Raw genomic sequence first — 27,210 nt, forward strand, 5'->3', positions numbered from 1 at the left:
TGTCATTCATGAATGGGTCTTACCTGTGAAGACGAACAGGAACATGACGTTAACATGCATAATAATGTCATTCATGAATGGGTCTTACCTGTGAAGACGAACAGGAACATGACGTTAACATGCATAATAATGTTATTCATGAATGGGTCTTACCTGTGAAGACGAACAGCAACATGACGTTAACATGCATAATAATGTTATTCATGAATGGGTCTTACCTGTGAAGACGAACAGGAACATGACGTTAACATGCATAATAATGTTATTCATGAATGGGTCTTACCTGTGAAGACGAACAGGAACATGACGTTAACATGCATTATAATGTCATTCATGAATGGGTCTTACCTGTGAAGACGAACAGTAACATGACGTTAACATGCATAATAATGTTATTCATGAATGGGTCTTACCTGTGAAGACGAACAGGAACATGACGTTAACATGCATAATAATGTTATTCATGAATGGGTCTTACCTGTGAAGACGAACAGGAACATGACGTTAACATGCATAATAATGTTATTCATGAATGGGTCTTACCTGTGAAGACGAACAGGAACATGACGTTAACATGCATTATAATGTCATTCATGAATGGGTCTTACCTGTGAAGACGAACAGCAACATGACGTTAACAAACATTGTATGTCTCGTGTGTGTGGAGAGAGAGGAGTGTGACTTTCTCCTCTGAGCTGCATGTAACTGCATGTTGCTGCGTCTATAGTATATCCAATTCTGACCTGAGATCAGATCCATACGAGGTCTCCCACTGGACACACACTGGTCTGATTATAACCCATTCTGACCTGAGATCAGATTCTAAAAAAATGTCGGTCGTTCTTCGATTTTTCAAAAAATAACAGACCTACAAGCTCGTAGCGCGCCACCGAGTGGCGCGCTACGAGCTTGTAGATCTGCTATTTTTCAATAGCTTAAAGCATAACATGATGCTAACACCAAAATGGGTTCCCGTTCAGAATGGGATATAGATCCATGCAGTATACAGCGTTCCCACAGCTCGGCGTCCTGCGTAGAAGAGTGAAGGAACGGCAGGGCGGCGTGAACGTTTCAATGGTGGCGACTAATGGTTGGACATGTGAAAGGAAGAGTTCACTTCCTTAATGGACATTATTACGGTCACTCTCATTAAGATTGCATGATGGAAATGGAAATTGCAATTGCGGTTTTCCCATAAACTTGAGCCACGCCACAAGACTGTTAACTCCAACGCACACCAACGCAACCATGCAGTTCCAACGTGCATTTTAACCATTAGGTTGACGGGAAATTGCATCCGTCTGAATATACTCTGATGATACTAAATGGTTCTCAATCTCAAACTTTGTCATTTCAAGGACAGTCCATATAACTCTGAGGGTGTACAAATTAAACCGGTCCATTTGGACCCCGTGCACTGAAGGACACTTTTGCCCCCCTTTCCACCTAAACAACGTTGGTTCTATATAGAACTGGTTCTGTTCTCCATTCTTGGAACTTTGGTGCTTTCACGGAGGCCATTTTTTTGGGGTGTGCAGTAATATTCTGTATAGAGCATTATACAGATGTTTGAATGTAGCCTATATGTTGGACTGCAGTCTGTAACAAAATATTAAGATAATTATGTTTATTGTCACTGTATGGAACAGTCTGTAACAAGATATTAAGATAATTATGTTTATTGTCACTGTATGGAACAGTCTGTAACAAGATATTAAGATAATTATGTTTATTGTCACTGTATGGAACAGTCTGTAACAAGATATTAAGATAATTATGTTTATTGTCACTGTATGGAACAGTCTGTAACAAGATATTAAGATAATTATGTTTATTGTCACTGTATGGAACAGTCTGTAACAAGATATTAACCCATTCTGACCTGAGATCAGATTCATACGAGGTTTCCACTGGACACACACTGGTCTGATTAAGATAATTATGTTTATTGTCACTGTAGCCTACTGTACTGAACAACATAATAATGAAAAGAATAATAATGAATACTGATAGAGCAACATTATGCCATGATAAACTGTTCAGTCCCTTATAGTCAAGTTATCATATAGTTTGTTGCCAAATAAAACCATCCATAGCATAATAATGCATACAATGATAAATCTGAAGGTACAAATCTTTGAAATCTTCCATCTAGATAGGACATTGCACTGTAAACAAAGAGATCAGAGTGTGTGTGTGTGTGTGTGTGTGTGTGTGTGTGTATTTAGGGGAGAATGAGTACATCAATGCTGTCATAGTTCTGGGACTGAAGATGTTGTTTTCCAGTCCAGAGGCCTATATGGACAGATGTGTGCGTGCGTGCGTGCGTGCGTGCGTGCGTTGAGTGAGTGCATGGTTGGTTGCATGGTTTCCAAGTGCAGGATGATGACTCAATCAATACAATACATTCACATGCGCACTACATGCACCACATGCACATACATACACTGTCTACATACAATACACTACTGTGCATGCACCACATGCACTGTGTCTACATACAATAAGCACTTCAGCCACACACGGCTGACCGGAGGCCCTCAGGGCTCTGTGCTAAGGTAGGATCATGTGTTCCACTTTGGTATTATTATTCTCGGGGGAAAAGCTTTCGCAGAAAACTGCCGACGGAAAAGCTCACGACGCGCGGCCGCTATACGCTAATTCCACCGAACAGAACTTCACGATCACGAGACATCACGATCAATGATGATCTATAACCGCAGACTGACAAGGAAGGTCTTTTAACTAGAGGCCATCAGTCGCTTTAAGCACTTTCAATATCAAATGGCACTGATCGACGGTCATCCCATTCCCATGCATCGCTTCATCAACCTCACGCCATCTGGACAAAGACACCGAAAAGGGTCAGTTTTACTTTGAGTTAAGAGTTTTGTCCCCCTCATTAATTGGAGGCCATGCCCAGGGACAAATTAGCCATTGGGCCAGTGGGGCCGTGGAGCCAGGGGCCCTTGGCTCTCAGGGGCCCTTCAGGGGGCAGTATTAGGTTTGACGCCCTGAAAAGGGCTCCTGGGGACCTTCATTGGCCATTGACTTAGTTAAATTTAGATCAAAACCATGATAAAAACACGGAAAAACACAAAAATGTTGCGCGCACGCGCGCTATGGGGGCCCTGCAAAAGATGACCGGCCCAGGGGCCCTCATGGGGCCTTAATCCGTCCCTGGCCATGCCCGAGATCCAGAGATTAATTTAAAAATGCACAGGTAGCCAGGGACGAGATCCCGAGATTTGATGAATTTGCCTGACCACAGAGCCTTTTGTGGTGGTTCTGGACAACCGTGTATCTGACCGACTCGACACCGGGCACTGCACTCCCTTGTGGGGGTGTGGAACGCCTGTGCCAAAAGTCTGTGGGGCGAACGGTTCTCGAGTTACGTGGACTACAGATACACGCACACGTACCGATGCAGACCAACATGGAAAGGTTTGGTGAAGGGCTCTAGAGCCCTGAGCCCTCACACACTTAAAGGTTTGGTGAAGGGCTCTGCCACCACAGCCCTGAGCCCTCACACACTTAAAGGTTTGGTGAAGGGCTCTAGAGCCCTGAGCCCTCACACACTTAAAGGTTTGGTGAAGGGCTCTAGAGCCCTGAGCCCTCACACACTTAAAGGTTTGGTGAAGGGCTCTAGAGCCCTGAGCCCTCACACACTTAAAGGTTTGGTGAAGGGCTCTAGAGCCCTGAGCCCTCACACACTTAAAGGTTTGGTGAAGGGCTCTAGAGCCCTGAGCCCTCACACACTTAAAGGTTTGGTGAAGGGCTCTAGAGCCCTGAGCCCTCACACACTTAAAGGTTTGGTGAAGGGCTCTAGCTGCCACAGCCCCGAGCCCTCACACACTTAACCCATTCTGAACGGGCACCCATTTTGGTGTCAGCATCATGTTATGCTTTAGCTATTGAAAAATAGCAGATCTACAAGCTCATATCGCGCCACCGAGTGGCGCGATACGAGCTTGTAGGTCTGCTATTTTTTGAAAAATCGAAGAACGACTGACATTTTTTAGAATCTGATCTCAGGTCAGAATGGGTTCATCAGACCAGTGTGTGTCCGGCGGAAACCTCGTATGAATCTGATCTCAGGTCAGAATGGGTTAAAGGTTTGGTGAAGGGCTCTAGCTGCCACAGCCCTGAGCCCTCACACACTCATACAATACATGCAGCATACTGTAATACAGTCTATATATATACTGTATACGCAGACCACAGGCCTGCAGTTCAACCCGTTTGTACAGTTCAAAGTGTTCCACATTGAACAGAGAAGCAAGCAGTGTTGTTTTCGTCGACTAAAACTAAGACGAAGAATGTTCGTCGACTAGCTATTTTCACTGACAAAAACAAATGGAAGGCCCAGGCCGTAGCGTAACGGTCTGGGCACGGGACTGGTGATCCAGTCGCAGTGTGCCGCGGGTTCGACTCCCGGACCCGACACGGCCTTTACCGCATGTCATCCCCCCATCTCTCTCCCGTTTCCTGTCAGCCTACTTTCTATCCCTTAAAAAATCAATAAAGGCGTAAGCCACAAAAAAATATCTTAAAAAAAACAAACAAAAAAAAAACAAATGGAAACTAAATGAAAACTAATCTATGGTGACTAAAACTAAGACTAAATATACTGACAATTTCGTCGACAAATAAAAACTAGACTAAAATGTTAGGAAGGGACTAGTGGACAAGATATCCAGTATAAGTCATTTTACACTTGGTTGCATGCTGAAAATAGCTGATGTAGATCGGCTATTTTAAGTGTAAAAACACTCATTACGACGGCATCAAAACACATTTTAGTCGACTAAATCAACTGTAGATTTAGTCGACTCTTATGACATTCAGTCGACTAAAACTAGACTAACACCAAGACATTCCAGGTGACTAAAATGTGACTAAAACTAAATGAAGTTTCAGTCCAAAGACTCATGACTAAAACTAAAATATGTGCTGCCAAAAACAACCACTGGAAGCAAGTCAACAATATCTGCAGCATTTCTGTCCCGTTTTCAGTATTCAGGACTCCATGCTCTGAAGATAAGAACCAGGAACACGGCGACCGTCGCCACGTAGAAAACGGCGAACGCTCGGTTGATTCTGGTGGCCATTCTGGTCCAGTAACCTCCAGGCCTGCCTCCATCTTCCTCGCTCTTGAGGAACGAACGCAGGTTCTTCTCCAGATCTCTCAGCTCGTCCAGGATCACCTGGAATCCACCAGATTCCCCTTTGAGATCGCTGTCCTGTGAAACGCACATTAGGTTACATTTGATTATCATTTGAGGGGGTTTTCCAAACTATACAGTTTCAAAGTCATGGACTAATTATAAATTCATACATGTATTTACTGTGCATATTATTCTACAAACACGTTACATATACACGGTGACGTGAATATGGTGACATCATGCTAACCTCTTCGGCGATACATTTTAATATGGTGACATCATGCTAACCTCTTCGGCCGCACTCTGAAGCTCATGCATGGTCTCTCTTTCACCATCATCACCCTCATCATCATCATCATCATCATCAGGGACATTGTAAAAGCACAGACTGCTCTTGGTTCTCTTCTCTGGAACGACACATGCAGAGGATTAATGAGTACGTACATGAGTACATGAGTACATGAGTACATGAATACACATGCAGAGGATTGATGAGTACGTTCTCTTTTCTCTATCCTTGTCATTTACGTTGCTGTTGGACTTTGTGTGAGATCACCGTGGATAAGAATGTCTGGCTGAATGCTAAATGGCTACAAATATTAATTTGCCTCCGTGTCGCAAATCATGCCTCACCTCTGTCACAGCTACGGCCTTTGGCCTCGTCCTCCTTCTCGTTGTGGTCTTTGTCCGTCTCCGTCTTCTGGGAGTCTTTGTCCAGCAGAAACGTCACCACGACCGTCTCCAAGAGACTCAGCAGCATCAGGAAAAACGTACCCATGCAATACATCGCTGTGAGCAAAAGACAGTTAATAGTGTATTCATTATAATAGACTATTATCCACTTGTAGTGATGCACAGGAGCTGGGATTGAACCCCAGATCTCCCACTCGCCAGACCGACAGGGCTGTTGTGTGAGCCGGTCCGGGGTCATGGCTGGGGGGGGGCTATACACTCTAATACCGTGTACAACATTAATGATAATCCAACAGAGATATACCTATGACGGGCATCCTGTTGGAGGTGGCGGGCAGGATGTCGTTGAGAATGAGCTGTAAGACGGTGACGGCCAGCAGCACGGTGATCTTGAAGCTCAGCTTCTCTCCGCCGCCGTCCGGGATCAGGAAAGACGCCATGTCTAGACACAGGAAGAAGAGGACGGGCAACAGGAAGTTGACGATGTAGAGGACGGCCTTCCTCTTCACGGTGATCTATGAGGAGGAGATGTTATAGAAAGGTTCAGATTAGACGAATGCAACGGTAGCAGTTTTAACACACTAAAGCCCTTTGAGAATACCTACAGTGTAGACCAGCTGCTGGTGTTTGTAGTGAGTCTCGTTGAGCAGGACGTACGAGAAGTCCTGGAACTCCCACTCGTACTCGCCCCACATCACGCTCATGGATCTGTTTCTGGTGAAATCTGAGCTGTAGATTGTTTTGAGCTCCAGTTCATCGCCTGGTGTAACGGAACAGAGGGAGAAACAGTCAGAGGTAGTCAAATTAATGAATGATACAACATTTGATCACCCAACTCTACAAGCGCACGCACGCACGCACAGAGAAAAACAAGTTGTCTCCCTCACCTCTGTATATGGCAGAGGCGAGCGTCAGGTTGCAGGACTGCGTGTCGAAGGGGAACTTGTAGACGTTCATCCTGCAGGTGCTGACGACCATCTCGGCGTTCTTGACGTAGACCTTCCCGTCAGAGTACAGACGGGCGTAGGGGATTCGTCCATTCTCCTCCTTCAACCTGGAAAAGGGTGCATGTGTGTTTTTGGTCCGACGTCACAAACAGTCCTATAGGGCCGATTCATACTCCTATTTCACCGCTGTTTCGGCGCTGTAGTGCCCAAATGATTTTGGCTCGTCAGAAATTTTCAGTAGCACCGAAGAGACGACTTTAGGACGGTACTCGCTAGGGCTGCGAATCTTTAGGTGTCCCACGATTCGATTCGATTCCGATTCTTGGGGTGACGATTCAATTCAAAAACTATCTTTTCGATTTTTCCGATTCTCGATTCAAAAAAGATTTTTTTCCGATTCTAAAGCAGTTTTTTACATTTAGTAAAAAGCTTGTATAATTGTAAAGGTTTTATCAACTGAATGATTTAAACACACAAAGGTTAAATCCAAGAGTAAGAACACGTCTCATTTATTTAGCTTGCACAAATTTGAACCAGTACAAAAGTTACAAAATCTCTTCTCACTCAATACCAGAACAATACATTAGTATTAAAACAGGTGTAAAATAAATACAATTGGCAGGCTTAGCTTAGCTGGTAGTAAATGCACTATGCAGAAACCCAGGCCATAATGCATTGCATGCACAGGTAGTACCTGTGCATCGTACATCGTAGGCTCTACAGAGCCAAATGACGTCACATCGTAGGCTCTACAGAGCCAAATGACGTCACATCGTAGGCTCTACAGAGCCAAATGACGTCACATCATAGGCTCTACAGAGCCAAATGACGTCACATCGTAGGCTCTACAGAGCCAAATGACGTCACATCGTAGGCTCTACAGAGCCCAATGACGTCACATCGTAGGCTCTACAGAGCCAAATGACGTCACATTGTAGGCTCTACAGAGCCAAATGACGTCACATCGTAGGATCTACAGAGCCAAATGACGTCACATCGTAGGCTCTACAGAGCCAAAGGACGTCACATCGTAGGCTCTACAGAGCCAAAGGACGTCACATCGTAGGCTCTACAGAGCCAAATGACGTCACATTGTAGGCTCTACAGAGCCAAATGACGTCACATTGTAGTCTCTACAGAGCCAAATGACGTCACATTGTAGGCTCTACAGAGCCAAATGACGTCACATCGTAGGCTCTACAGAGCCAAATGACGTCACATTGTAGGCTCTACAGAGCCAAATGACGTCACATCGTAGGCTCTACAGAGCCAAATGACGTCACATTGTAGGCTCTACAGAGACAAATGACGTCACATCGTAGGCTCTACAGAGCCAAATGACGTCACATTGTAGGCTCTACAGAGCCAAATGACGTCACATCGTAGGCTCTACAGAGCCAAATGACGTCACATCGTAGGCTCTACAGCGCCAAACCCACTTTTATTCGGCTCTAAAATAGGAGTATGAATCGGCCCCTATACAGGCATGGGTCCGACACCCTACCCAAAACCCAACCCTAAACCTAACCACCTCACAGGGAGACACGGGTTAGTTTTAACCAGCCACTGATTTGTTTTAACCTGCCACGGATTTGTTTTAACCTGCCACAGGTTCGTTTTAACCAGCCACGGGTTCATTTTAACCTGCCATGGATTTGTTTTAACCAGCCACAGGTTCGTTTTAACCAGCCACGGGTTCATTTTAACCTGCCATGGATTTGTTTTAACCTGCCACAGGTTCGTTTTAACCAGCCACGGGTTCATTTTAACCTGCCATGGATTTGTTTTAACCAGCCGCGGGTTAGTTTTAACCAGCCACGGGTTAGTTTTAACCAGCCACGGGTTAGTTTTAACCTGCCACGGGTTAGTTTTAACCAGCCACGGATTCATTTTAACCAGCCGCGGGTTAGTTTTAACCTGCCACGGGTTAGTTTTAACCAGCCACGGGTTCATTTTAACCAGCCGCGGGTTAGTTTTAACCAGCCACAGGTTAGTTTTAACCAGCCACGGATTCATTTTAACCTGCCGCGGGTTAGTTTTAACCTGCCACAGGTTAGTTTTAACCAGCCACGGATTCATTTTAACCTGCCGCGGGTTAGTTTTAACCTGCCACAGGTTCGTTTTAACCTGCCACGGGTTCATTTTAACCTGCCATGGATTTGTTTTAACCTGCCACAGGTTCGTTTTAACCTGCCACGGGTTCATTTTAACCTGCCATGGATTTGTTTTAACCTGCCACGGGTTAGTTTTAACCAGCCACGGGTTCATTTTAACCTGCCATGGATTTGTTTTAACCTGCCGCGGGTTAGTTTTAACCAGCCACGGGTTAGTTTTAACCAGCCACGGGTTAGTTTTAACCTGCCACGGGTTAGTTTTAACCAGCCACGGATTCATTTTAACCTGCCATGGATTTGTTTTAACCTGCCGCGGGTTAGTTTTAACCAGCCACGGGTTAGTTTTAACCAGCCACGGGTTAGTTTTAACCTGCCACGGGTTAGTTTTAACCAGCCACGGATTCATTTTAACCAGCCGCGGGTTAGTTTTAACCTGCCACAGGTTAGTTTTAACCAGCCACTGATTGGTTTTAACCAGCCACGGATTCATTTTAACCTGCCACGGGTTAGTTTTAACCTGCCACTGATTGGTTTTAACCAGCCACGGATTCATTTTAACCTGCCACGGGTTAGTTTTAACCTGCCACGGGTTAGTTTTAACCAGCCACGGATTCATTTTAACCAGCCACGGGTTAGTTTTAACCTGCCACGGGTTAGTTTTAACCAGCCACATATTAGTTTTAACCTGCCACGGGTTCATTTTAACCTGCCACGGGTTAGTTTTAACCTGCCACGGGTACATTTTAACCTGCCACGGGTTCATTTTAACCTGCCACGGGTTAGTTTTAACCTGCCACGGGTTAGTTTTAACCTGCCACGGGTACATTTTAACCTGCCACGGGTACATTTTAACCTGCCACGGGTTCATTTTAACCAGCCACGGGTTAGTTTTAACCTGCCACTGATTGGTTTTAACCAGCCACGGATTCATTTTAACCAGCCACGGGTTAGTTTTAACCAGCCACGGGTTAGTTTTAACCAGCCACGGGTTAGTTTTAACCAGCCACATATTAGTTTTAACCTGCCACGGGTTAGTTTTAACCAGCCACATATTAGTTTTAACCTGCCACGGGTTAGTTTTAACCTGCCACGGGTTAATTTTAACCAGCCATGGGTTAGTTTTAACCTGCCACGTATCTGGATTAAGAGCGTCTGCTAAATGCCTAAATTGTAAATTAGTTTTAACCTGCCACGGGTTAGTTTTAACCTGCCACGGGTTAGTTTTAACCTGCCACAGGTTATTTGTAACCGGCTGTGCATGTCGGGGGTGACGGTGTTGTCGGACTGTTAACATGAAACCGATTGTGACATGATGTCTGCATCATGCGTATATATTCCCAGAATACCTCTCTTCGATGAAGACGTCAGGCCTCCACACCCACTCGCCCGGCACAGAGACACGCTTGATCCCACAGAACTGGGAGGGATCCCAGGATATGAACTCATCCTTCCATCTCTGGAGAGGACGGACAATGACAAACACATCAGGATATGAACTCATCCTCCCATCTCTGGAGAGGACGGACAATGACAAACACATCAGGATATGAACTCATCCTCCCATCTCTGGAGAGGACGGACAATGACAAACACATCAGGATATGAACTCATCCTCCCATCTCTGGAGAGGACGGACAATGACAAACACATCAGGATATGAACTCATCCTCCCATCTCTGGAGAGGACGGACAATGACAAACACATCAGGATATGAACTCATCCTCCCATCTCTGGAGAGGACGGACAATGACAAACACATCAGGATATGAACTCATCCTCCCATCTCTGGAGAGGACGGACAATGACAAACACATCAGGATATGAACTCATCCTCCCATCTCTGGAGAGGACAGACAATGACAAACACATCAGGATATGAACTCATCCTCCCATCTCTGGAGAGGACGGACAATGACAAACACATCAGGATATGAACTCATCCTCCCATCTCTGGAGAGGACGGACAATGACAAACACATCAGGATATGAACTCATCCTCCCATCTCTGGAGAGGACAGACAATGACAAACACATCCTCCCATCTCTGGAGTGGACGGACAATGACAAACACATCAGGATATGAACTCATCCTCCCATCTCTGCAGAGGACGGACAATGACAAACACAGGATATGAACTCATCCTCCCATCTCTGGAGAGGACGGACAATGACAAACACATCAGGATATGAACTCATCCTCCCATCTCTGGAGAGGACGGACAATGACAAACACATCAGGATATGAACTCATCCTCCCATCTCTGCAGAGGACGGACAATGACAAACACAGGATATGAACTCATCCTCCCATCTCTGGAGAGGACGGACAATGACAAACACATCAGGATATGAACTCATCCTCCCATCTCTGGAGAGGACGGACAATGACAAACACATCAGGATATGAACTCATCCTCCCATCTCTGGAGAGGACGGACAATGACAAACACATCAGGATATGAACTCATCCTCCCATCTCTGGAGAGGACGGACAATGACAAACACATCAGGATATGAACTCATCCTCCCATCTCTGGAGAGGACGGACAATGACAAACACATCAGGATATGAACTCATCCTCCCATCTCTGGAGTGGACGGACAATGACAAACACATCAGGAATAACAGAGAGAGAGGTGTATTCTATTGGAACTATTCGACTATTTTAACTATATTTTATAATCATTTTGTCACTGTGTGTATTAGCACATATACCTGCACATGAAATTTGTCATCTGTATTTATTTATTTATTATTTTCTATGAAGACTAAAATATTATGACATTTAGTCGACTAACCAGTGTTGTTTTCGTCGACTAAAACTAAGACGAAAAATGTTCGTCGACTACCTTTTTTCACTGACAAAAACTAAATAAAAACTAAATAAAAACGAATCTATGTTGACTAAAACTAAGACTAAATATACTGACAATTTCGTCAACAAATAAAAACTAGACTAAAATGTTAGGAAGGGACTAGTGGACAAGAGATCCAGTTTTATGCTGGGTTGCATGCTGAAAATAGCAGATATACAATATCGCAACGCGTCGCGCTGCGACGCGTTGCGATATTGTATATCTGCTATTTTCAGCATGCAACCAAAGTGTAAAATATGTCATTACAATGACATCAAGGCCTGTCAAAACACATTTTAGTCGACTAAATCAACTGTAGATTTAGTCGACTAAAATCATATGACATTTAGTCGACTAAAACTAGACTAAACACTAGAACATTCCAGGTGACTAAAATGTGACTAAAACTAAGTGAAAACTATTCAAGAGACTATAATTATGACTAAAACTAAAATCTAAATTATCTGCCAAAAACAACACTGGCCCCTATAGCTGCACCTCAAACTACCGAGGCTGATCCCAGAGTGGAGCTGGAAAACATGGAGGGGAAATGTGGAGATGTAATATTAATAATACATACACACTGTATGTAATCAGAACTCACCATTTTAATAAAGATGCGTGAAATCAATTTCCCCTCTTTCTCGACCTACGGATAAACATAATAATTGATTTAGAATTGTCCAGTCAGGGTTAGGGTTAACACACAATAGAATATAGGCCTGTCATACATTTGAAATAACTCTCCAACGGAAGCATTTCGACTTACTTTACACATTTGATACATTTGATGTATTCTGCGTAATGAGTACTTTCTACGTTTGGTACATTAGGTACATTTTGATACCAATATTTTGGTACTTTTACTCATGTTGAACTCCAGACTCTTATTTGTTATTTTATTTAATATATGTGACCAGGTTTGACTGAGGGGCTGCCATGGTGCAGCCTCCAGCCTTTCACCAGGGGAGAAAAACTGAATTTATTCATGTTTTATCTAAAATGAGTTAATAGCACAGGCAGACTCTTCTTCACATACTAGAGCATGTCTGAAATAAATATCAGAGCTGAAATCGACATGTTAATATGAAATAAATGCATAAACATGTAGCTATAGGTGTAATGTTAGAGACCACAGAAGACATGTAAATATGAAATAAATGCTTAAACATGTAGCTAGGTGTAATGTTAGATTCCACAGAAGACATGTAAATATGAAATAAATGCTTAAACATGTATCTAGGTGTAATGTTAGAGACCACAGAAGACATGTAAATATGAAATAAATGCTTAAACATGTAGCTAGGTGTAATGTTAGATTCCACAGAAGACATGCAAATATGAAATAAATGCTTAAACATGTATCTAGGTGTAATGTTAGAGACCACAGAAGACATGTAAATATGAAATAAATGCATAAACATGTAGCTAGGTGTAATGTTAGAGACCACAGAAGACATGTAAATATGAAATAAATGCATAAACATGTAGCTAGGTGTAATGTTAGAGACCACAGAAGACATGTAAATATGAAATAAACATAAACATGTAGCTATAGGTGTAATGTTCACAGAAGTGAACCTTTTCAAGCCTGTTTTCTCAACTCGCTGTTTCTCGGCAAGACATTACTCTATAAGCCATATCTCGAAAGCTGGTGGGTCGACGAATTAGACCGTTCCTCACCCAGGAATCAGCCCAGCTCCTAATCCAGACAACAGTCTTATCAAAACTCGACTACTGTAACTCCCTCCTTACTGGCCTACCAGCATGTGCACTTAAGCCTCTCCAGCTGATCCAAAATGCAGCAGCTCGCTTGGTCTTCAACCAGCCAAAATTCTCACATGTCTCCCCCCTGCTCCGCTCCCTCCACTGGCTCCCGGTCGCTGCCCGCACAGAATACAAAACTCTGATGCTGGCATTCAAAGCAACCAAAGGTATGGCTCCCCCATATCTTACAAGTATGATTGAACCCTACAAACCCTCCCGCGCACTCAGATCAGCCAACGCAGGGAAGCTGGAAGTACCCTCACTAAAAACGCCGGGACAACGCTCCACACGTCCCAAACTCTTCTCCCTTCTGGCTCCAAAACTGTGGAATGCACTTCCCATTGCAGTCAGAACTGCAGCATCACTCCCAATCTTCCGCCGTAGCCTGAAAACCCACCTTTTCAGACTCCATCATGGCCCTTAGCACTTACCCTAAACCCTTAGATAGCATTTCTGTTGGATTATATAGCATTTGATACAGACTTATAGCATGTTATGTAGACAGCACTGTAATTGTATTGTATGTAGTCATAGCACGCCATAGTACACATATATAGCATAGTAGTAAAGATGTATAGTTTATATGTATAGTGTATGTATAGTTTCACTATATAAATATTCCACTGTTACTTTCTTAGCTTACGCATGTTTCATGATAAATGCTTTTTATGTGATGTATTCCCATGCTTTGTTCTTGCTTAAATGTAAGTCGCTCTGGATTAAGAGCGTCTGCTAAATGCCTAAATTGTAAATTGTCAAACTGAACAACCAATATGTCAATTTGAAGCTAGGATTCCCCACTTTAAATATATTATATTATGAAAAAACGAACATTCTAAGAAATCCAATGGCAGCCCCTCAGTCAAATGTGGCCACATATCTACATTGCAGTATTGATTGAAAGTACTTTTTCCACCATACTGGTTCTGCTTGTTTTCAGTGCATTTCTTCTCTCAACGTCAGCACTGTGCAGGGATGCCTTTAAAGGGATTGTGACATTAAAAAAAAGGTTTTGGAATTGTTCTTGTTTTTTTTAGGTTTTCTAATCTCAATTGCACCCAAAAAACATGAACTTTTAACATTCAATATAGATGTTCTGTGATCTGGGGTTTTCTGGCTCAAACAGGTGCTCTGATTTGCCGGCAGTAAGTGACATCACTTACTGCAAATCCCATATGTCAATGGGATTTGCCAGCAGATGTCACTGTTTTCACTGTGTTGCCTGTTTTCATTGTAGCTCAAAAGGCTTCCAAACCCCAAAGAAAACTTCAGACCACAGAAAATCCACTGAATGTTCAAAGTTCAGGTTTTTTTGGGTGTAATTGAGGTCATAAAACCTAAAAGAAAAACGAAAACGAAAAATAAATGAAAATGAATGTCATAAAACCTTTAAAACACGACATCGGTTCACTCACCACGTCCAAAATGGCCTCCACGGCGACGATGATGTGAACCTGGGTGGGCGTGGCGTGGTGGCGGACGGGCCGCGTGTCCGTGTACCGCTGGCCGTCCAGGTCCAGGTGGCTCAGAAGGTCCCGGTAACTGCAGCCCAGCTCAGAGGGACCGCCAGCTGGAGAAACAGAGAACCCCTTCACAACGGGAACCCCTTTTGGGGTTTTTAACCTGACCTGAGATCAGATTCATACGAGGTTTCCACATGGACACACACTGGGTCTGATTAACCCATTCTGACCCGAGATCAGATTCATACGAGGTTTCCACTGGACACACACTGGGTCTGATTAACCCATTCTGACCCGAGATCAGATTCATACGAGGTTTCCACTGGACACACACTGGGTCTGATTAACCCATTCTGACCCGAGATCAGATTCATACGAGGTTTCCACTGGACACACACTGGGTCTGATTAACCCATTCTGACCTGAGATCAGATTCATACGAGGTTTCCACTGGACACACACTGGGTCTGATTAACCCATTCTGACCCGAGATCAGATTCTAAAAAATGTCAGTCGTTCTTCGATTTTTCAAAAATAGCAGATCTACAAGCTATGAGCTTGTAGATCTGCTATTTTTCAATAGCTAAAGCACAACACGATGCTAACACCAACATGGGTTCCCGGAATGGGCTAAAGCATCATGTTATGCTTTAGCTATTGAAAAATAGCAGATCTACAAAGCTTGTAGATCTGCTATTTTTGAATCATCGTGACAATGTGGTGCAAACCTTTGAATATATTCTTTCAGAGCGAACGTTTTTTTTTAACTCATATCTTTGCTTCTTTGGGGGGGTGCCTGGAACTACATATCCCAGGGGGATAGGGGTCTCTGGAACTACATATCCCAGGGGGATAGGGGTCCCTGGAACTACATATCCCAGGGGGATAGGGGTCTCTGGAACTACATATTTTCAGATGGGGGTCGGCGGCAAATTTACATTATTATTTTTTGGAGGTCGTCGACATGAAAATGTTTTGAGAACGCCTGACATGGAAACATTCAGCCCTTTTGCAACCAGAGCTTATTTTAATGATGTTTATTTTAATGATGGTTTAGCCCATTCGGAACGGGAACCCATTTTGGTGCTATAGCATCATGTCGTGCTTTAGCCATTGAAAAATAGCAGATCTACAAGCTCATAGCGCGCCACCGAGTGGCGTGCTATGAGCTTGTAGATCTGCTATTTTTGGAAAATCGAAGAGCGACTGACAAAGTTAAGACATTTTTTAGAAATATATTTTCGTCGTGATGCCAGTCCAGAGTTGGTGTTGGCTAGACCGTACTGTGGCATAGTTCTAGTGCTCTGTGTGAATGGCACTTCAGTCACACACACACACACACACACACACACACACACACACACACACACACACACACACACACACACACACACACACACACACACACACACACACACACACACACACACACACACACACACACACACACACACACACACACACACTATAGGGACAGCTAAATCCATTAGCTGTGGTGGTCATTGAGTCATTGAGAGGCCATTATGAATTATAATACTAAGAGCATGACATAATGCAAACATAATGACATGTGACCATAGAGCTATAACGGATAGAGCCCCCCCCCCCCCCCCCGATATTAATCAGACCAGTGTGTGTCCAGTGGAAACCTCGTATGAATCTGATCTCAGGTCAGAATGGGTTAATCAGACCAGTGTGTGTGTGTCCAGTGGAAACCTTGTATGAATCTGATCTCAGGTCAGAATGGGTTAACTTCAGTGGAAGTTGCTCAGTGGCATTTTGAACCACCCGGAAGACTGCCGGAAGTATAATTATAACTCAATGGCTCGAGCGAGCGGAAGTTTAGCCTAGCCGCTGACGCACCTCCACTAAAGTGCTGCAATTCCTCATTTCACCAGTAGGTATAGTGGCAGCTTCAACGTTGGATATAGCCTTACTGGGGGCTTGCATGTGACAGCTACTGTATAGGGCCTCCATGCAGAGCTGAATCACCAGGACATTTCCCCCTCCTATGCACAGCTTTTGTCCCCACACACGTCTCCAGTTTTGCCATCGACAATGAAAGGAGAAATTAGGTCAAATGTCAATGCCGAATATGACCTAGATTTGCACGATGACAATAGCGCCCCTCACTTCACACGGGTGTGATGTTGGTGCATCAGTTGGTGCTAAACCGAATGGTATACTTGGTGTACTTAACGTTGCAAATTTAAGGGACAGGTACGTATTGTAGCTAAAGAGAGAATAGCTATTTTCCATTGTGACGTACTGTATATAAATTATGTTGACTGTTATTCTACTCACCGGCTTCAGCTGGATCCAAAACATTGGCTGGATTCTGGGTTGGCATCACGTCATTGGCTGGAGTCTGGGATGGCATCCTGCCATTGGCTGGAGTCTGGAATGGCTTCACATCATTGGGTGGATTCTGGGATGGCATCGTGCCATTGGCTGGAGTCTGGTATGGCTTCACGTCATTGGGTGGATTCTGGGATGACGTCATGGGTGCTGCAGTGAATGTATCCGCTGAGCCTGACGACAGCAGGAACATTTAGTTTAGTATGGAATTTAATCTGCATTGATTACATTTTGACAAAATAGAGCAAACTATACACACACACACACACACACACACACCTGCAGGCGTCCTATTTCTTTTTTCCGTTTCTTAGCTTACGCATGTTTCATGATAAATGTTTTATGTGATGTATTCCCATGCTTTTGTTCTTGCTTAATGTAAGTCGCTCTGGATTAAGAGCGTCTGCTAAATGCCTACATTGTAAATTGTAAATTGTATATGAGACACAGACTGAGTAGAAATAAATCGTGCCATTTTTGTCATGATTATTAGTGAGGACCTATTGTATGAAGATAGGTTGCAAAGTGGAGAAGTGGTCCTTTAAACTGTGAGTTTCTCCGGTGCCTTCCTTCCTTCCTTCCTTCATTCCTTCCTTCCGCTACCTGCCCTTCCTCTGAGGTGCACCGGATTAGCCTGCCCCACAGGCTTGTGAGGCGTGGTCGGAACTCCCCTTTTGCACACACTAACTACACGCATATACACACTGTAGTAACTCATGAACGTGTCTTACCTGTGAAGATGAGCAGGAGCATTGTAACTTCTCCTTTAACCCATTCTGAACGGGAACCCATTTTGGTGTTATAGCATCATGTTATGGCTTTAGCTATTGAAAAATAGCAGATCTACAAGCTCATATCGCGCCACCGAGTGGCGCGCTACGAGCTTGTAGGTCTGCTATTTTTTGAAAAATCGAAGAACGACTGACATTTTTTAAATCTGATCTCAGGTCAGAATGGGTTATAATCAGACCAGTGTGTGTCCAGTGGAAAACCTCGTATGAATCTGATCTCAGGTCAGAACTCCCCTTTTGCACACACTAACTCCACGCATATACACACTGTAGTAACTCATGAACGTGTCTTACCTGTGAAGATGAGCAGGAAAGCCAAACGAACAAGCATTGCAACTTCTCCTTTAAAAGCGTCACGTATATAAGCTAAACTAAACTATATTGCTGCTTTTTTATCAATCATCAGTTCCCAGCCGTGTCCCGACAACTAGTGATCCACAACAGAGAGAGAGAGTAGAGGGCAGACCATGCACCACACATTTCACTCATTTCAGTGTAATTAACTAATGACGCCCAAAGCATCCTTATTGCCGGGGGGGGGGGGGGGGGGGGGGGGAGGCTTTCACAGGAAAACAGCAGATCGACAAGCTCTCACCGCGTCAACGCTGCGACGCGATGTGAGCTTGACGATCGGCTATTATTGTCGAAAACAGAAAATAACACTATAGCATTGAGCCCTGAGAGAGAGGGACTTTTGCGGTTACCGGTTCCCATATCATTGGTATAGGCGTTAAGTGCCTTCATCATAATGATAAGTGCAACATTGCACTGTTTTCTCTCTACATGTGTGGAAAGTGAACTACTCTGACTGTTTTACTCACTGTAAGTCGAGTCATGGAGTCATGGAGTCATGCAGAGCGTATATAGCCTGCTAAATAAATGCCTATATTGTGAAGTGTATACTTTTTGTTTTACTTCTTCGATGCCGACGTCCTACAATGGAGAAATTGCTTAATATCAAAGTAAAATTATATTATATTTTAACATTATAAGAATAATTAATAATACAACGAGAAAACAACTATACTGTGCGTGCGTGCGTGTGTGTGGTGCGTTGGAGTCAAGTAGTTGTTGATGTAAGCACTTGACCTCCCCTGTGACCCCAATGTCAGGCTACAGGTCAGCTGCAGGTCAGCTGCAGGTCATGCCACGAACAGACTTAGGGACTGCCGTACAGACGAAGCTGTGCGTTGGAGCGCAAAACAAAGATAACGTGCAGAATATTCCAAATAACGATAGAAGAATAAGGCAACGTTTTCACGAAAACAGTCTCTAGAGAAAACTAAAAAATATCGGATGTGTTTAGACCATTATGCATGGGCAACACGGTGAATCCGCGAAACGTGCCGCATCATATGTCTCACGTGGTGTATGTTTATTACATCGGCGCAGAGCAGTGGGCCATCGATATACCTCAGCTCCTGGGACGAGCTCGTCCCGCTCATCCTAGGAAGACACATTTTGCGAAGCGCGAAGACCACGCTGCATCGGTGAATGTACGCAAACAGCGTGTGATAGGACGTAGAACAGGAAGTGGTTCTATGCATGTGTGACTGGTCTATCTGTCAGCGCATCACACCTAGTCACCTAGCATGCACACTACAGCATCACACCTAGCCACCTAGCCACCTAGCATGCACATCACAGCATCACACCTAGCCACCTAGCATGCACATCACAGCATCACACCTAGCCACCTAGCATGCACATCACAGCATCACACCTAGCCACCTAGCATGCACATCACAGCATCACACCTAGCCACCTAGCATGCACACTACAGCATCACACCTAGCAACCTAGCATGTACACTACAGCATCACACCTAGTCACCTAGCATGCACATCACAGCATCACACCTAGCCACCTAGCATGCACACTACAGCATCACACCTAGCCACCTAGCATGCACACTACAGCATCACACCTAGCCACCTAGCATGCACACTACAGCGACACACCTAGCCACCTAGCATGCACACTACAGCGACACACCTAGCAACCTAGCATGCACATTACAGCATCACACCTAGCCACCTCGCATGCACATCACAGCGACACACCTAGCCACCTAGCATGTACACTACAGCATCACACCTAGCCACCTAGCATGCACATTAAAGCAACACACCTAGCCACCTAGCATGCACACTACAGCATCACACCTAGCCACCTCGCATGCACATCACAGCGACACACCTAGCCACCTAGCATGCACACTACAGCATCACACCTAGCCACCTAGCATGCACACTACAGCATCACACCTAGCCACCTAGCATGCACACTACAGCATCACACCTAGCCACCTAGCATGTACACTACAGCATCACACCTAGCAACCTAGCATGCACATCACAGCATCACACCTAGCCACCTAGCATGCACACTACAGCATCACACTTAGCCACCTCGCATGCACATCACAGCGACACACCTAGCCACCTCGCATGCACATCACAGCGACACACCTAGCAACCTAGCATGCACATTACAGCATCACACCTAGCCACCTAGCATGCACACTACAGCATCACACCTAGTCACCTTGCATGCACATCACAGCGACACACCTAGCCACCTAGCATGTACACTACAGCATCACACTTAGCCACCTAGCATGCACAATACAGCATCACACCTAGCCACCTAGCATGCACAATACAGCATCACACCTAGCCACCTATCATGCACAGTACAGGGTTTCCTATCACAGTCTAAACTGTAGAATACAACGAGAGAACGCAACGGAACTCTGCCATGTTCTGTCCTGATCGTTGCCGTAGAATAATGGGTTCAAGTTACTGGTAGGTGAGTTCGGTTCACCTCCTATGTATATGGAGTTCTATTGTGTGTGCATGGAAACGTTTACGGTTGTACCAAAAGCAGACCAATGGAGTGGTTCGATGTTAGGTAGTCGTGGCAACAGTTTGCGGTGTGTGTGTGTGTGTGTGTGTGGGTGCGCGACTGCACGTGACGTCACCGGCGCCCGAGCAGCCTTTATAAGACGTTACAGGATGCATTACTGTGGTTGTAGTGAGAGAGAGACGAGACGAGAGACGAGCTCACAATAATCACTGTGGTTGAGAGAGAGAGAGACGAGAGACGAGCCCACAATAATTACAATCCTTCCATTATTATTATTATTGTTGAGTGTTCTTTGTCTCTGTATATTTGCATAAGCGTGACGTTTTGGTCCCCTGTGTTTTCCCGTCCTAACAATAACTAGAAGCAGTGAGTGCTTGAGCAGTGGTTGGGGTTTAAGTGTCTTGGCGTCTCGGGGGGACATTTCGACACTTTGGGCCGAGGGGCTGCGAACCAGGGACCCTGTGGTGAAGAGACGGTAGAGAGAGATAGAGAGAGAGAGAGAGAGAGAGAGATAGAGAGAGATGCACTGGGCAGTGAGTGGACAGAAGGGGGTGCCAGCGGGAGACAATTGTGCTGCTGTAGCCGTGGAGCACGAGCTCTACTGCTTTGGAAGCAACGTTGACAAGAAGATACACGCTGATTTCGAGGAACACATTGACGTTCACGACTTCAACAGACACGTCGATGTGAAGGAAAACATGGAAGTTCACGTCTTCAACACAGTGTCTTTATGCTGGAGGAAGTTGACCCCTCCATTGAGTCCTGGAAGAGGAGACGGTCACCTTGAGGTTCCATCCAGGCGCCACGGCCACACAGCTGTGTTGATAGAAGATACAGTTTACATCTGGGGAGGATATCCTTACTGCAATGTGCTTTATGCATTTGATGTGGACGCCCACATGTGGTTGAAACCCAGCAGGGTTTCTGGAGCTGTTCCAGATGAGAGGTACTACCACTCAGCCTGTGTGTTGGGGAAGGTCATGTTTATCTATGGAGGAGTCAACAGGGAAAAGCTTTATGACATGTACAAGTTGGAGACCAGCACCATGGTCTGGTCTTTAATCAACGCCAGTGAAACTCCACGATTTGTTTCATGTAAAAACTCTGCCACCATCATTGGAACCAAGATGTTTCAGTTTAGTGGCAACAGGACGGACTATGTCAGAGTGTTTGACACAGAGACCGACGACTGGCTGATTCCGCTGAGAACCTGCACAGCTTCGTCCAAAAAACCGCGTTGGTCAATCAGCCTTTGCCCACAACGGAGAGCTGTACATATTTGGTGGCCACAACAGGGAACTCCGCAGAAGATCATCGAAGACATTGTCATCGAAGCCTAGCCGGAATAACGAATTGGTCTATCGGGTCGTCGACTTCAATGATCTGTGGAGGTTCAGCCCAGAGACCTTCTCCTGGAAGGTGGTTGAACCCAAAGGGAAAAGCCCGGGTCCAATGAACCGCATGTGCTGTTGCATGGTGGGAGAACTTATCATCCTCTTTGGAGGATACACACGCGGAGGCACACCCTCTGATGAGCTGTACGTCTTAGACCTGAGCCCTAGCCTGAAGACGTTATGCAAGCTAGCGTTTACTCAGTACGATCTGGATCAGTCTGAACTCCAACACAACCTCAGGTGGGAACTGGCAGCTACGACAAAAGATACCGATTCCCATACCGTGTACCGATCCGATACCAGTGAGGTGTAATTTAAACTCAATCTAGGTACTTTTGGACTCTCGTGGATCCTTGACGGGGTTCCAAATGGACTCCGAGACGAGTGTACCAGGGCAATAACAACGACAACTGGCGTGGGATGGGGGCCGAAAACGACTTACATCCGGACTGGAAGAGAGAAGGTAACTCCATGCAATGGACCAGAACTGGCCTTAGGTCCGGTCAACCAGCGACCTATATACTGTATACGCACAGGTCCTCGCTCTGGTGAGAGCAGGAGTGGACCTGGTGAGACGTAGGAGGGGCCCAGATAGGAGACAACCCACAGAGCCTAGTCCCTCCATGTGCCAGAAGTGTACCTCCAAGCCCTGGCAGAGTAGTTCTGGAGTAGTTCCAACGGATTGTGTGGCCCTGGTCTTTTCCCTAGTGGGACTGATTGAGGGTAGCTACTGGGACGTAAGTCGGGACTTGATCACCCCGGCTCGGTCGCCTGAGTGAGGGATATGATGTTGCGAGACCCGAAACCCCGATGACCTCAGGATACATCACTGAGGATACTTCCCAGGTGCATCCATGCAATGTTTTTTTTTTTTTAATATATATATATATATATATATTACTGCTGGGCTGTTATCGGCGCTAACGTGCTGTGTTATCGCGACACTCTTATCAAAAACATATCGCCGTTAATCTATTCTCAGAGTTCCAGAGTTCCTTCACCTCGCCCTCGTCCGTATAACCACCCATGGGCCGTTATTTGCAAACGTAAGTCAGCCTTGTACAGCATGTTGAGTTAACCTAAGTCAGCCTTGTACAGCATGTTGAGTTAACCTAATTCAGCCTTGTACAGCATGTTGAGTTAACCTAAGTCAGCCTTGTACAGCATGTTGAGTTAACCTAAGTCAGCCTTGTACAGCATGTTGAGTTAACCTAAGTCAGCCTTGTGCAGCATGTTGAGTTAACCTAAGTCAGCCTTGTACAGCATGTTGAGTTAACCTAAGTCAGCCTTGTGCAGCATGTTGAGTTAACCTAAGTCAGCCTTGTACAGCATGTTGAGTTAACCTAAGTCAGCCTTGTGCAGCATGTTGAGTTAACCTAAGTCAGCCTTGTACAGCATGTTGAGTTAACCTAAGTCAGCCTTGTACAGCATGTTGAGTTAACCTAAGTCAGCCTTGTACAGCATGTTGAGTTAACCTAAGTCAGCCTTGTACAGCATGTTGAGTTAACCTAAGTCAGCCTTGTAGTTGCCCAAAACTGCAGGTGCACATATGAGTGTAAACACAAATGCTATAAACACAACACAAGATATATAGGGCTATTAACACAACATGAGATCACGTCATTGGTATCGTTATCGGGCTAACACAGAAATGGAGGTATCGGGACGCGAAAGAATCGGGACATCCGTAGAGATTTGCATTTGAAACGGACATTTACTGCTGCAGACACACGTGTTCAACATGTTTAACATTCAACAGAGAAGGAAAATCACACGTGTTCAACATGTTTAACATTCAACAGAGAAGGAGAATCATCAATATCTTCAGTGTTCAGTGTCTCGTTTTAGTATTCAGGATTCCATTCACTAAATACGAAGGCCAGAAACACCACGACTGTCGTCAGGTAGAAAATGAAGAACGCTCGGTTGATTCTGGTGGCCGTTCTGCTCCAGTAACCTCCAGGCCTGCCTCCATCTTCCTCGCTCTTAAGGAACGAACGCAGGTTCTTCTCCAGATCTCTCAGCTGGTCCAGGATCACCTGGAATCCACCAGATTCCCCTTTGAGATCGCCGTCCTGAAACACACGTTACATTAGATCATGCGAAACACTTTGTTACGTAGTGGTAGTTGAGTCACAAACTAAGGTTCTGTGACCGTCCTCTGGGAACAATGTTTTGATGATTGATTTGACCTCTGTGGACCCTTTAGAAAAGAAAATCCTGGCATTTTTTGCTAGAGGGTCTCGCACAATCGGTCTATCACAATCGGTCTATCACAATCGGTCTATCACACTTCGGTCTCGCACAATGGGTCTAGTAGGCTGAATAAATAGTCAACAAGGACACACACATCAACACCAATAGGCTGGGTGCTGGATCAAAATCCAAAGTCCAAACAAAATAAATTAAAAGATCCGCACACCAATCAATGCTCCCAAAATATCTTTACTGAATGGTAACGCTTCCTCGGGAAGGTCTGATCTTTCTTTCGTAAACACTTCATTACGTGCACGGTGAAATGAATATGGTGACATCATGCTGACCTCTTCAGGTACATTCTGAAGCTCATGCATGGTCTCTCCTTCATCATCATCATCATCATCAGGGTCGTTGTTGAAGCACAGAGCCTTGCTTCTCTTCTCTGGAACGACACATGCAGAGGATTGATGACGAGTTACACCAAATTATAAATGCACAATGTGTTGTGTGCAGGCACACTACACTTTGTCTTTCTTTTAACTGTATTGTATTGTGTTTTTGTATGGACGTGGTGGTGGGTGGTTTCACATACGCACACATGGCATCAACGCATGGTGTTGTGTGCAGGCACACTACACTTTGTCCTTCTTTTTTATCATTCATTCATTTTTTAAGAGCCTGCCCAGGGACTACAGATGAAATGTAGCTTCGGCTAACTCTGGCCCATTTACATTGATGTGAAAACTGACATGTTGATTAACCCATTCTGAACGGGAACCCATTTTGGTGTTAGCATCATGTTATGCTTTAGCTATTGAAAAATAGCAGATCTACAAGCTCATAGCGCGCCACCGAGCTTGTAGGTCTGCTATTTTTGAAAAATCGAAGGACCACTGACATAGAAACATAGCTTTTTCAGAAAACGGTCAGGATGTAGAAGACATTTTTAGAATCTGATCTCAGGTCAGAATGGGTTAATGAGCTTTGTCCCTGTCAAATAAATAAATAAAAATGATTCACAATGTTCAGAGTTGATCATCTATACAATTATTGAATAAAAATAGTCCACCTGTGTGCTCCACAGTCCGATCCCACGATAACCTCAGACAGCGTCAAACAGCACTACATAATTATATTGGTGCATTTATATAGCGATTTGATCCAAAGTGATTTACATAAAAATTGTGCATTTATACATTCAACCATACACCTTTACATAGATTGTGCATTACATCGGGAGCAATCAGGGGTTCAGAGTCTTGCTCAAGGACACTTTGACACTAACTCTGGGGGAGCTCACAGGGATCGAACCTCACTATTCCCCTCCGGCTGTTCCAACAGCCACTCTATACCGCTGATCCACTGCCGCCTAATATTAGCAGACACATTACAAATTACACCCCTACTGTACTGTATGCCTAGCCTGGTTAATAAACCAGACTAATATCGCACGGACCGCGGGATATTAGTCTGGGGAGGCTCAGCTTGGATTTCATTTCCAGGGGGGCGGGTTGAAACATTTTCTCTTTGACGCAATTGGTCAGAGCTATACTGTCAGTCAAAGGTCTCAAGCATTGAAAGTCACTGTACCAAAGCCCGCCCATATTGCATACCGTGTCCCGATTGGCCGCCCCATTTCTCTGGTGTAGGAAATGGGCGTACAATTGAGCCTCTCCAGACCGAAATCCACCGGCAGGCAATTTGTTTTTTGCCAACGGCTGATTCGGTCTGGTTTATTAACCAGGCTACTACTGTATGCCTGGCTTGATACAACTCACAGTGGATGCTTTCCCACTAGCTCAAACCCAACATAGACGAGACAACACTGTGTCTACTTCCCTAGAAATCTAAGTCAACCTTACCCTGGTGGTTCCTGTCCCAACTAGCAACAGCCTGGCAGTGGTCCTGGACCGTTTGCTGTCTCACAAGATAACACACATTGCAGCGGTAGTTTGTAAGTCACTCTGGGTATGAGAATGGCTCACCCCTGTCACAGCTGTATAGCCTTTGGTCTAAGAGAATGGCTCACCCCTGTCACAGCTGTATAGCCTTTGGTCTAAGAGAATGGCTCACCCCCGTCACAGCTGTATAGCCTTTGGTCTAAGAGAATGGCTCACCTCTGTCACAGCTGTATAGCCTTTGGTCTAAGAGAATGGCTCACCCCCGTCACAGCTGTATAGCCTTTGGTCTAAGAGAATGGCTCACCTCTGTCACAGCTGTATAGCCTTTGGTCTAAGAGAATGGCTCACCTCTGTCACAGCTGTATAGCCTTTGGTCTAAGAGAATGGCTCACCCCTGTCACAGCTGTATAGCCTTTGGTCTAAGAGAATGGCTCACCCCTGTCACAGCTGTAGCCTTTGGTCTAAGAGAATGGCTCACCCCTGTCACAGCTGTATAGCCTTTGGTCTAAGAGAATGGCTCACCCCTGTCACAGCTGTAGCCTTTGGTCTTGTTCTTCGGGTTTCTGTCTTTGACCGTCTTCGTCTTCTGGGAGTCTTTGTCCAGCAGATACGTCACCACGACCGTCTCCAAGAGACTCAGCAGCATCAGAAAGAAAGTTCCGATGCAGTACATCGCTGTGAGCCAGACAC

At 44.9% G+C, this 27,210-nt stretch overlaps 2 protein-coding genes across 4 annotated transcripts in view; both read right to left on the minus strand.

The window, feature by feature from the left end:
- Window positions 1-5,012: 5,012 nt before the first annotated feature.
- On the minus strand, window positions 5,013-18,120 carry LOC310874790 (5-hydroxytryptamine receptor 3A-like; the record flags this gene model as incomplete). Its single annotated transcript, XM_083787654.1, has 10 exons — window positions 5,013-5,243; window positions 5,457-5,575; window positions 5,802-5,957; window positions 6,166-6,376; window positions 6,467-6,621; window positions 6,749-6,915; window positions 10,269-10,378; window positions 14,962-15,116; window positions 17,314-17,541; window positions 18,099-18,120. 10 exons carry the CDS (start codon window positions 18,118-18,120, stop codon window positions 5,013-5,015), a joined length of 1,554 nt encoding a protein of 517 aa, XP_083643780.1.
- Window positions 18,121-24,250: 6,130 nt separating this feature from the next.
- LOC310874148 (5-hydroxytryptamine receptor 3A-like) overlaps window positions 24,251-27,210 on the minus strand; it is a 29,603-nt gene continuing 26,643 nt past the window's right edge. For all 3 annotated transcript variants that reach the window (XM_083786834.1, XM_083786833.1, XM_083786835.1), the window contains 3 exons: window positions 27,043-27,195; window positions 24,964-25,061; window positions 24,251-24,495 (listed from right to left, as the gene is read on the minus strand). In XM_083786834.1, the coding sequence (XP_083642960.1) occupies window positions 24,265-24,495; window positions 24,964-25,061; window positions 27,043-27,195 (482 nt within the window). In that variant the 3' untranslated portion in view covers window positions 24,251-24,264. The remainder of the gene's footprint in view (window positions 24,496-24,963; window positions 25,062-27,042; window positions 27,196-27,210) is intronic.

Source organism: Protomyctophum parallelum (genome assembly GCF_964188405.1).
Source record: "Protomyctophum parallelum genome assembly, chromosome: 17".
Classification (NCBI taxonomy): domain Eukaryota; kingdom Metazoa; phylum Chordata; class Actinopteri; order Myctophiformes; family Myctophidae; genus Protomyctophum; species Protomyctophum parallelum.